The 12,999-nt window shown below is 43.5% G+C and overlaps 1 protein-coding gene across 1 annotated transcript; it reads left to right on the forward strand.

The window, feature by feature from the left end:
- Positions 1–9,593: 9,593 nt before the first annotated feature.
- LOC124287237 (cholinesterase 2-like) lies at positions 9,594–12,999 on the forward strand. Its single transcript, XM_046723737.1, has 2 exons — positions 9,594–11,223; positions 12,720–12,999. The coding sequence occupies exons 1-2, from the start codon at positions 9,683–9,685 to the stop codon at positions 12,937–12,939; spliced, it is 1,761 nt and encodes a 586-aa protein (XP_046579693.1). The 5' UTR covers positions 9,594–9,682; the 3' UTR covers positions 12,940–12,999.

Here is a 12,999-nt window from a genome sequence, read left to right on the forward strand (position 1 = left end):
ATGTACAGCCCATGTCCCAAGTACCCAGCAGAGATTGAATTCTCACTGGCATCACATGGGGAGTCTTCAGTCCTCTTTGAATTCAAGCTGCGATCTCCTAATATTTCCCATCCAATAGCTGTCGCCAAAGATAAATCTGTACTTGTTTCTGAATCGTTAGCAGAGGTACTCCCTCTTCCTCAAATTTGGAAAGGAAGATTTAGATCATTTTACAAGAAAGCTGACATTTGGTGCGAACCGTTGTCAACTCCTTCCCCAATGATTTGTAGAGGTGCACAAGTTACACCATTTGTGCTTACAGTGCCAATGAGAGATGGAGGCCCACACGGATACATTTTGACAACAATGCTCTTGCAGTACTGTCTGGATGCACTGGGGGATCATTTCTACAGGAATCAAATATCTTTTGAAGGAAACACGGAGTCATTCTTTCTGAAACATGCCTCCTACTATGTCCCCTCTTCCGCCAGAGCCACAGATGTTCTGACAGTGGAATTATGGGATGACGAAATCTATTCTGATGGAGTCAGTTTCAACATTCACAAATCTGGAGAGAGTGTCTTCCAATCCCGCATTCAGTTCTACAGTTCTGGAGATTTTCCACTGCAAAGCGGCAATGCTGAACATACATCGCGGATTGAAAGTTAGTCAGCAGGGGCTCACGAAGCAACCTTTACTAAGGTTAACCTTAAGTCCCATTCTTTATCATTGCACTAAGGTTACCTTAGTGGCTTACGATCACCTTAGTGCTTTGTGAAAGGAGGCCCTGGTCGTTTTCTCTGAAGAGGTTACACACGTTTGAAAATACACTTTTCAAAGAATTTAGCAAAGCACCTGTCAGTTCTTCAGGTCAATAGTTTGAATATTTATGGGCATCACCTTTTTTTATGAATTTGCGTTTCTGATGCCTGTTTCCACACTGACGGATAACATATTATTGGAGAGATACGTTAATTAACCTTATCGGTGTAGGGGCAAGATAGGTCGCTGTCATTGATATACAGGGAGGAGTGTCAGCGACAAGGAGCATCCCTGTTTAACACAACCCTGTTTAACACAACCCTGTTTAACACCACTACATATCATGTAGCCCTTCACTCTCAGTGAACATTGGACGTCTTCACACAATCCTTTAATCACAGAATACATGTTTCCTGATCAAACACTTTATTACATTTATACCAGAAACATTCACGGTTGACATTGTCAATGTTCTCTGTTCTTAGATCACTGAAATTGATGAATGTATTCTGCTTAGCTGCTTTTCTGTCATTTATAACTGTGTAGAGAATTAATATGGTCGAGGTAACTGCGCTTGTTTCTCAATCCATATTGTGCGCCTGTTGCTATCATCAGAGGTTGTCATCTAGAATTTTCGGAAGTCTCTGGAAAGGCACTGAAAGTTGTGTAGTATGTCTGAAGGTTGAGGGTCCTTGCAGGCCAGGTTGCTGTCAGGATTAACAAAAGGGTTGATGGTTCTTTGTCTAAAAGCTGAAGGTGTTATTTCATTTCTACAGTAAGTTAAAGATCTTATACAACAAATATACACAGTTGTAGTTTGATAATAAAAGGAGCTCCAGTGGTGTCGTTCGTTCTTCTTCTCACTCTTTCGTGACTTCTTTGAGAAGCATTTAGAAATTGTGAAAATGAAGGAAAACCAGGTTATATGGATAGTCAACTTCTTTATTGCAATGAGTGCGGCGTTTCGGTGTAGGTACAAGTGAATATGAGACCTGCTGCTTGATAACGGTGTTACTCATTGCAATAAAGAAGTTGCCTATCCATAGAACTTGGTTTTCCTCCATGTTGTGCATTCATTAGCCTATTCAAACTAGTCCTTGGGCCTCGATTATTGTAAAAATCCTGTATCCATCCGTTCATGGCAGACACCAGCGATGTGACTTCTTCGTCAATCAGGGCGCGTCTGCACAAAACGGTCTTAGCGACACGACTGTTAACTCCCACACATCCAAATGAACTTCTGATGATCGAAGTGATAAGGGCAGTTCCTGGAACGACTTATTGTTCAGGAAGTGATGTCATTGATCAATCACTTCGCGCAGATTTTCTCTCGCTGTTTGTGTTATTTGATTGGATAGTTCTGTTGAGAATCGCGTTCTTTGATTCGGACTCAAAACAAACCTATGCTGGCGACTGGTTTCAGGGTTATTCTTTTTATATATTATACACTGGATTATCGGGCGTGAAAGTAAAGGTAATATTGTTTTGGAAAAGCTGGTTTCTGAATTTGAGTGGTCCTACAACGTGAAAACCTAAGAACACAACTTTACTTCAATAGTGCACACTGGTACTGAGGAGATAAACCCACATTTCAAGTGGTCCCACTGTAAGGTAGATACCTAATATTTTATTTTGAAACTCTACGCTTTTTCGGTGAAATTAAAAGAGGTTCCAGATGGACTGAGGATAACTCTAATTAAGTAATCAAACCCAAGCTTTCTTTAATGTGACATCCGTAATCATGGCACAAATTGAAGTCAATTCTTGTACATAAACAAGTCCACAATATCTGTCAACAGTTATCTATGTTAAGCAGCTACCTAATAAAATGTCAACATTTGTAAACAGGTTAACAAGATCCGGGTTAGAATTGGTCTTCAGTAACCCATGCTTGTCGTAAGATGCGACTAACGGGATCGGGTGGTCAGGCTCGCTAATGTGGTTGACACGTGTCATCGTAACCCAGCTGAGTAGATCGATGCTCATGCTGTTGATCCCTGGATTGTCTGGTTTAGACACGATTATTTACAGTCCGCCGCCATATAGCTGGAGTGCGGCGTAAAACTAAACTCACTCACTCTCTCATTGCTTCCTTTAACGTTGACACCCAGGCTCTATATAAGGAACCACGTAAATGTCGCTCTTCCGACAAAACCAGACAGCGCCATAGATCGGTATCCGATGATGTGTCCCGCGTCAAAAGCACACACCGCAAAAAGAGATTTTAATGTGTTGATGCCCACCCTATCCAACTCGCCCTCACCCAGGGAGTGAGTGAGCGAATATAGTTTTACGCCGCTATTCCAGCAATTTTACGGTCGGGGACTCTGAAATGGGCTTCACACATTGTATCCTCAAGATAAAAAAACATATCCGGATATTTCAAAGGAAACCTTGTCCATGAGAATCGAACCCAGGACTTCGGCCATCTGGACTATTATACCTGACAACAATATAGCACAACATTCAATTGAAACAAATGTCCCATGAATGATAATGATATGTTCTTATATCAGTTGTCATATGCAATCAACAAAACGTTTGACCATGTTTGGTTTTTATTTCAATCCGTATCCGTGTCATGCTATTATCAAATATCGGCAAGTGTATGACACGTTGTGTTCATTAGCATTCATATTATTCCGTCTCTCTCTCTTCTTTGCTGCACTTTGTTGAACAGGGCTACTGAAGTTCGGTACTAACCCGGATCTTCACGGGTAAGCGGGCTAGCACAATAACACCGACATAGTCTGGACCAGTACAACCATCCAAACACATACACGCGCATGCATCCACGTCGTCATGGTGCAATAAACTAGAACGCAGCATTAAACCCAATTTCAAACCACCACTGTCATTGGTGACCTAGTCTGTCATACAGTCCCTGAAACAAGTATATCCAAGAAAGCCCATGTAAGTCTAGAATATGTGGCAAGTCTAGATTACCACAGTTTCTGAAAATGAAGAAAGTCTCAGGGCTCCTTTTCATTATATTTTATGAATATTATTTATGAACCGTTTTTTTTCTGTAAAATATGTTCATTTCAGAGACTAGATGTTTTTTTAATGGCGACCGTATCAGTGGTGTAGTGGGAAAGGTGTCTTCCCGGGGAGCGGATGGTCGGTAGTTTGATCCACTGACCTAGTCGTACTAAAGACATAAAAGGTGCTGTTCCACATCAAAGAGATGAAATAAGCCAGAAACCCAGCCAGACATCAGGGCTGGCAACTTCAAATTGTTACCAGCCCAAAATGGATTTAACCAGACCAAGATATGGTGAATTTACTCAAATATACGAATGTTTTGTACCAGACCATCTGGCTGGCTAGCTGTAAAGTTAGACCGTCCGTGAGAAATCTAGCCCGTCTCGGGCGGTCGGACGGTCCTTATTTCATACACTGTTATGAGTGGTGAGAAGGGAGACTGTGTCTGTGTGGGTATTTACACAATATCACCAAGTGAAACCCGAACCTATATCGGCTTGACAAGCGAACGCCTTAACCACACACCTAACCATGAGACCAACGTACTGTCCCCGAAATATGTGTTGTAGCTGATCGCATAAAAGAACAGAATAGGCTACTGGCGCTGTGAAGAGAAGGGCATGATAAATGAAAGAAGTGATTGTTTTAAAAAATCCCTTGTGTCTCAAAGAGAGACCAGTCTTCCAGTCACTGTGTACTTTTGTACTGGGTATGAAGTTATACTTCACGGCTGAGTGGTTTGTCGGTAAAGATTTCGTGACTGAGAGACATCTGCGATGTGACTTCCTGGTCAGCCTGGGTCCGGCTTAACAAAGCGATCTTGGCGTTCTGACTATCATGCCTCCACCACGTCCACATGAGCTATGGCGGCTGTCTATGTTCGACTGACAGGCATCAGCGATTTGACTTCCTGGTCAGCCAGGGTCCGTCTTCACAAACCGATCTTAGCATTACGACAATCATAACGTCCATATGAGCTATGGCGGCTGTCTATGTTCGACTGACAGGCATCAGCCATTTGACTTCCTGGTCAGCCAGGGTCCGACTTCACAAACCGATCTTAGCATTACGACAATCATAACGTCCATATGAGCTATGGCGGCTGTCTATGTTCGACTGACAGGCATCAGCGATTTAACTTCCTGGTCAGCCAGGGTCCGACTTCACAAACCGATCTTAGCGTTCCGACTATCATGACTCCAACACGTCCACATGAGCTATGGCCGCTATCTATCTGTTCGACTGACAGGCATCAGCGATTTAACTTCCTGGTCAGCCAGGGTCCGTCTTCACAAACCGATCTTAGCATTACGACTATCATCATGACTTTAACACGTCCACGTAAACTATGCCGGCTTCCTGTAAATAATCGAGTCTGGACCAGATAATCCAGTGACTAATATCGTGATCATCGATCCAGTGACATGCATCAGACAAGTCAGAAGGCATGTCGTCAATGCCTTGGCGGTGTGGTCCAAACTCGAGTAATCTCAGACCGTCAGTTAGCTGAACCAGTGCAGACTGCGGCGGTAAAGATCAAACAACAGACGCGCGCCTCGTTAACCTAGTGGGATAATTAGTTCACTTGTTCAAGTCACATATAAACCCGTGCTAAACACAGCCAGTGCAGGTGCTTCGATTCAGTAAAACTATTCCCATTACAAAAGCGCTGCTTTGCTGTACACGTATTTCCTGCACACATCAGTAATTTTGAACACACGCACACATACTTTACACGTTAACTAGACACCAAACCATAACACGACGAAAAACCCATCTCTGCTACGATATGATCTGTCTTAAAGTTTGTTATTTCAAAAGCAAACTACAGCATTGGGATACGTTTGAAGTAGATGAAGAACCCTTTTCTCAGTGTTGCGTCATCTTTTTTCAAACGTATTATGTCAAACATCAATGTGTCCATCTTGTAAAACCCTTTCTGATTCAATTCAGCATAAAGGAAAGAAAGGAGAAATGTATAGTTTTGAAATGGTTAGATACGTTGGCTCTGTGTGTGGATCCCGAGCTTCCGAGAACGATGGGAATATTGACAGCGTCAGCAGACGAGAAGCGTTCTGCCATCAACCAGTGGAGCCTGAAGAGGCTAAATGAAGCTGAACGTGGCCACAATGAGAAAATTAATGACATCCATTGTGGAAGTTGAAAAGGTTCAGAGTAAACCCACACATCTATGGCAGGGCATCAGGTTACCAAACTACCAGAACCTTGCCGATCCAATCACCACTCTTGAAATGCCGCCATTTTTCACTTCAATCCGCCCATGACGGTTCCGTTTGAGGTCTTCCCGACTGATAGCAAATTGTCACGAATATCGGATACATTACGCTCTGTCTAACGAAGGCTCAAAGTAAAACTATTCTTGAACGAACCCGAGCTTGGCTGTGCATGAGTTGCTGAGATTCAGCATGACTGACGTTACAGACCCAATTGTTGTCCCCACAGCCCAGACATTGTATACTTGTCGAATTTCAGTCACACAAAAGACAAATATTTGTGATAAAAAAAAGAACATGCTTCAATACCGACATTGCTTTATTTGTTGAGACATGAACGGGGATGGTCATGCGATACAGAAACAGCCCATTGGCACAAAACGTGGAAACAATCCACCCGTCTCGAGTCCCTGCAGATATGTGATAGTCAATGCTGGCGCAGTAGTGTGGGTGTGGGTGGAGGGGTGGGGGAAAGATGTGTGTATTTTAGGGTGGGTGAGGGGCAACATCTGATCCCTTGGTTAAAGATGGCAAACAGAAACCCGTTGTTGGTACTATTTAACTGTTACACTGATGTACAAAAGAAAGTAAACACTTGGTCTTTTGGGTTCGTTTTATTTAAAAACAGCCAAAAAAGCCCATCGCAAATATACAGAAAGAACTTAATTAAGCGCCCCCTGTATTTTTGCAATGATACGTTTTCAACACGTACATAAAACTTCTGGTGGTGACCACGATGGAATAACATGAGAGTTTCTGACCCGTATGATCCTTTGACTCATAAAAACGACAAAATGATTGGAATCCATGTTGATTTTATGCTGATAATTGCTCATTTAAATGAAAACACACTGATTTTCAAACAAAACCATATCTATACAAATATGGCCCGGGAATGTTTAATGTTGAATTTACTGGTGAATGTGAACATTCAAAATGTCCTGTGCCACGATTCAAGGTGTAACCTCCAGGTGACTATATGACAGCCAGCACTCTCCTCCTTATACCCCTTGTCAGCCTACTGATCCTCTTAAGTGGCTTCCTACGCCATTCTCCGTGTAAAGCAGCTTCCAATTGGACCAAGTTCTGTACAGGAGGATCCCTTTGTTGCACACGACAACCAATCATGTCCCAGATATGCTCCAAAGGGCAGGGGGTGCTTAACTAAGTTCTTTGTATAAAAGTGTTTGGATCGTGATTTCAAAGTCACAACATTGAAACATTGTGTACACGTTGCCAACCCCCTCGTACCCAGAGCCAGAGCCGTACATTCCGAACCAATCGATGTTGACGGGTAATAACATGCCCCAAAACGGTCGACAGGCCCGGATGCCCACAAGACGCTGCGGTGATGCAGTGAACCAACGTTGTTCATGCTGATTTGCGCTGTGATCTGGTTGCGCAGATGGTGAATGCGCAGGTCACTTCTTCCAGTTCTGGGACAGTCAAATATCTGACTGCACTAATGCTTAGTCTCTGACTATCTGTAATTTTGATAGTTTCAAATAACCCCACTTTTATTGAAAAGGAGACCCAGTGAGATGGGAGATTCAGAACCTCAAATCTAGACTTGCTTCATTTTGGGCTTTAACATTGCAGAAAGTGGTGGACATAAGGCAAAACAATATGGTTCAGGGACAATGAGGCAGACTAACGTCTGACCAGTCTAGCAGAGGAGTCTTATTTGTCTGATGATGGTCTTCCTTGTACAGGAATACGTTCTAGCAAAATGGCCCCCCTCCCCATCAACGACATTCCAATGGCTCGTTGTCGCTCCGCTGCTGATAATGTTGGAATTTTGATTTGTGCCCTTACCAGACAAACCATTAACAGGCTCAGTCGACTGTGTATATGTTGTTGGCGCAAAACAGAACTGTAAAGGCAACATGTAATCTAAACATTTTTACTTTTTTGGAGAAAACACCCAAAACACAAGACGTGTACTTTCTATTCTACGTCAATATATTTGTTGGGTGTGGGTTTTGGTATTTCTTTTTTCTCACTCAAACCATTTTTTTATGAAAGTAAAAATAGAATATAACACGTAATTTTTCAGGACACCATGCATGTGAATTTTCTGTTTTTGAAGAGCTCAATTTGAGCTAGAAGCAGATTTTCCAGATTTGTCTATAAAAAAACACCACACTCCCGAAAAATATAAACTGATAAATCCCAAAGTTCACAATCGCTACAAATACGTTCTTTGATACTTAAGTTTAAAAAGGCAAAGAGCAGCAAAATACATTCCTAAATCTCCTGAGATACCATCACACATTATCATCGATAATTTTACAAATCCATCCAGGGGTTTGTTTCAGAGGACAATCATGCATCTGTTTCGTCCTCAAGGGCTTCTACAAGAAACCCTCTGAACCCACCTGGCTCATAAGCTCAACTGTTCCTCCCAGAACAGTCCCGCATCCTGTCTGTGGACTGTGTCAGCCAAGCATTATGACCAATGGGAACTGTACCTGCCACACCATTAGCCGAGTTCTATTTTGTACCTATACTATTGATGGGACGCTTGTCAAAGACGATCCACTGGTTCTAATGAACCCACTAAATTACCGGGAACTTATGGATGTGGAAAGGGTTTTGTGGAGCGAAATGGCGCAGTGGTGAGGCGTCTGCCTATCACGCTGAAGTCCCGGGTTCGATCCTCGGTGGAGGCACCTAGGTTCGGGTCCCAAGGTTGGCACATTTGCGTTGTATCCTTGGACAAGATACCAAAATCCACATTGTCTCCCAGCAGTAGAATGGGTACCCGTGAGGATGTGCTGGCAATGTGAGTGATTATGTCATTGCGCCTAACAGGCAGCATGGCTGTATGATCCCCAGGGAGTTGAAAAAGCATCGGATAATACGATGGTGTCCTATGACCGGGGATAGCAATGCACGTAGAGGCATGAGTAGGTAATATGCCTGAATATGAGCGCCATATAAGCAGACTATTACCATTACTATTACTAACACTATTACTGTTTTGTCGCATGGTGTTGATATGCAATGAAGGAGGACTTAGTTAATTGCAAACGCAGCTGACGATAACACATCATTATCCTCAGAACAAAGCGTCAATAATATACCTTCATTCCAGAGCTTGTGCAGTCATATTTCGGAGCATCCTCCTCTGGCATGACTCAGACCGTGACTAAGGTGTATACCCCCTCTCAAAGTCACACTGTTAATCTTCACGCAGAAATGAACACTAATTATCATGCCCCATGCTCCTTGCGAGCACTCCCTCAATACTGACCAGCAACTTCAAATTAGGGAAGAGGACTAGTCTGTCTCACAGTCCCTGAACCACATTATTTTCCCTACTGCCAAGCCCTATCTGCAATGCTAAAACCCTAAATAAAGCAAGTCTAGATTTCCTCAATATCTGGGGCTCCTTCTCAATTTAAATGGGCTTGTTTGTTACTATCAAATTATATATATATTTAGAGACTAAGAGTTAGTCTAGGAAGAGGACCTACATGCATGTGCTTGACCACACCCAATCTATTTTTTCGAGATCATGGCAAGGGGCTTTAATGCCTATTCACTGTCATTTGTGAACATGTGAACTGTGCAAGGTGCTGGCACATTTTGCATTGCAGATAAGGGACAGAGTATCTTGTATTACTACTATTTATACCAACATAGCAGTTGTATAACCCATGTGACTGGCACACAAAATAACCAGAGCTCGACGAGTGGTCGTTCTTCAAACCAACGCAATGGTTCTCATTGGGGTCTTCACCTTGCTGTTCACCTTGCAACACCTTAACGCCCTGCCTGTCATCGACGCCCCGTGGGGTGTAGTTGAGGGGACCACAAACGTCACAGAGGACTGGACTTCTTACCATGCATTCTTAGGAATTCCCTTCGCTGTTCCGCCTTCAGGGAGTAGACGGTTCAAGCGACCACAGCCACATCCTGGGTTTAATCACACCTTCAAAGCAAACAAGTATGGTTCAGCATGCCCTCAGATTCTCAATTTTTTGGGCTTTGATGGTGTCACTGGGGACGAGGATTGCTTAACATTGAATGTATTCACTCCAGCCTCAATTACGGAAACCAGGAACATTCCTGTAATTGTCTGGATACATGGAGGGGGATTCGTTTTCGGGGATGCTTTCACCTATGACCCTTCACTGATCGTTGCCCATGGTCAGGTAATAGTGGTGACCATCCAATATCGCTTGGGACCGCTTGGGTTCCTCAGCACAGAGGACCACGTGTCAGCGGGAAACTATGGCCTCTGGGACCAACATCTTGCTCTGCAATGGGTTAAGAAAAACATTGCATCTTTTGGCGGGGACATCAACAGCATTACCCTCATGGGAGAATCAGCAGGATCCGCTAGTGTGGCATTCCAGGCCTTGTACTCAGGGTCCAAGGGTTTGTTTCAGAGGACAATCATGCAGAGCGGGTCTGCGTCGTCCTCATGGGCTCACACAAGGAACTCTCTGAAATATGCACGACAACTGGCTCATAAAGTAAACTGTTCCTCCCAGAGCGATTCCACATCCATGATCGCCTGTCTGAGGACTGTCCCAGCCTTGATGCTGACTGCAGCATCTTGGCCAATGTCAACTGTACCTGCCACGTCATTAGTCGATTCTTATTTTGTACCGACTGTTGATGGGGTGTTTGTCAAAGACGACCCGCTGGTTCTGATGAACTCCTCAAGTTACCTGGAACAGGTAGGACTTCAGAATCTGGACTGCATGGTGTCAGTTGTTAGCAATGAAGGAGCGATCTTCAGGACTATTGCAGGAGCAACTGATAAAAAGCTGCACTCATCATTATCCTCACCTGTTCAAAACATGACATTCTACAAGAACACCTTCATTCCAGATCTTCTGCAAGTATATTTTGGAGCATCTTCTTCTGACATGACACAGGCCGTGGCTAAGGCGTATGCCCCCTCTCAAAGCCATACCGTTAACATTCAAGAAGAAATGAACACTCTTGGTGATGCTGGAATGGTTGCCCCCGTGACAGTCTTTGCGAGGGCACATTCAAAACTAACCAGCAGCTTGAAAACGGTGAAGAAGACCTACATGTACGTGTTCGACCACACCCCATCCTTTTTTCGCCGCCAAGGCAAGGGGATGGATCACGCTCAAGACCTCCTGTACACTTTTGGTCTCAACAAAGCCTACCTCGCCTTTTTGGCAAAATCGTACCCCAACAGTATAACAGATCCAGACCAGGCCGATGAGAAGCTTGCCCAAACATTGATGGGACTGCTGACAGATTTCGCAAGATATGGGTATGTTCGCTGAATATTCTTTATAAGAAAAGATTTAAGAATTCGACGGAGGATTTGAGTTTGAATGTGTCAGTATGGTGGGAAGAGATATTTTGTTTGATTGTGTGTTGTTTTAAGCTACAGTCGGCACTATTCCTGCCTGTTCGTAATCAAGTATGGGACAGAACGGATTAGGGCACTATTGATACTCTTTATACCGAGGCAAGGCTCGCCCTAAAGGACAGTCCCAGAATCTCAGAATGAAGGCATGCAAACCCGAGTTCCTCTGATATCGCCAAGTAGCAGTCAAGTGTTAGCCGTGTCGTTATTGAATTGGATCGATGCTCTGGCTTTCGATCACTGGATTGTTTGGACCGAACCTCGATTATTTACAGACAGCCGCCATATAGGTGGAATAGTGCTGCGGCGTAAAATCAAAAATAACAACCAACCAACTTGAGGTAGAACTTCTAGACATTTAACGGAAATGTCTCATTGAGACTCCGTTTCCAAAAGCGAACATAGCGTTATAAGACGAACATGGTGATGAGATCGCTTTCTGGAACGGGGTCCAGAACGTGAAGCAGGACTAATTGTTTGTTTGTTTGTTCTCTTTGTTGTTGAACGCCACATTCAGCAACATTCCAGCTATATGGTCACTGTGGCTGCCTGTAAATTATTCAGTCAGGGTTAGACAATCAGGTGGTCGATATTGTTAGCAACAATCCACGTAGTCAACCAAGTGAGCGTGTGCAACCCCCCCAGCTAATTTGTCACCTGTGACGTCCAGCGTAGGTTTCGAGACATATTCTGTCCCGGAATGCCCGAGGTTTTGGGGTGGGGCGTGACACATTGCCTCCATCATGGGAGTAATCCCCACGTGGCCCATACTGCATCTATGTGTGAATGCATGCTCATGCTGTTGATCACTGGATTGTCTGGTCCAGACTCGATCATTTACAGACCGCCGCCATATAGCTGGAATGTTGCTGAGTGCGGTGTAAATCTAAACTCACTCACTCACTCACTCAATGCAGTGATACTGACCAGAACGGGACTTTTTGGTGGCCAAAGAAATGTTTCGCTCAAGGCTACCAAACCACCAACGTAACCCTACTTTGCAAAGAGGATGGCAAAGTGATAAACATTGTAAACATAATACACTTCCATAGTTAACTAATTATAAACTTCCCGGAACACACACTGTATTTTATTGCATTGTTTGTATTTAATGTTTCTTTGGTCCACAAGCAAAATTCATTTCACAAAATAGAAGTATAGTATTTTGGAAATATGTCTTCACTAAAAAAACGCCATGTTGTTATACAAACAATAACGTGAACGAAGAATATTCCAGTAATCAACGTGTTTTAATTAGAGTTCACTTTTAAGAATATTCCTGCAGGTGTATGTGTGTCATGAGAAATGGTATAATGCAAAGGTTATGTAGCTCACCTGCATGTTGTGAAGTATTTTAAGTGATCTGATAATCATTGAGGGCTGTTTCTACTTTACAGTGATCCCAACAACGCTGTACAGTATGGCCTGCACCAGACTTGGCCTCAGTTCTCGGAGCCAGGGGAACACTATCTACTGCTGAATACCACAATGTCCGTCGGATCCAAGCCCTATAAGGACCGGGTCACCTTATGGACGCAGACACTGCCGCGTCTCCTTCAAGCCACACAGAACCAGCATCACACGACGAAGGACCCAAAGAATCCGATTATTGGGTAGATGTGCAGCGAATTAGGACTGCACGGATATGACTTTCCGAATTAAAGAAATGATAGTGTT

Source organism: Haliotis rubra, unplaced genomic scaffold (genome assembly GCF_003918875.1).
Source record: "Haliotis rubra isolate DU_JTF1 unplaced genomic scaffold, ASM391887v1 Scf4, whole genome shotgun sequence".
NCBI classification, from domain to species: Eukaryota; Metazoa; Mollusca; class Gastropoda; order Lepetellida; family Haliotidae; genus Haliotis; species Haliotis rubra.

Bases quoted from the DNA above. Each gene is read 5' to 3' on its own strand.
- LOC124287237 (XM_046723737.1), top strand. From the start codon at position 9,683: ATGGTTCTCATTGGGGTCTTCACCTTGCTGTTCACCTTGCAACACCTT. The intron at 11,224-12,719 runs GTATGTTCGCTG...TCTACTTTACAG, and splicing joins ACAGATTTCGCAAGATATGG to TGATCCCAACAACGCTGTAC.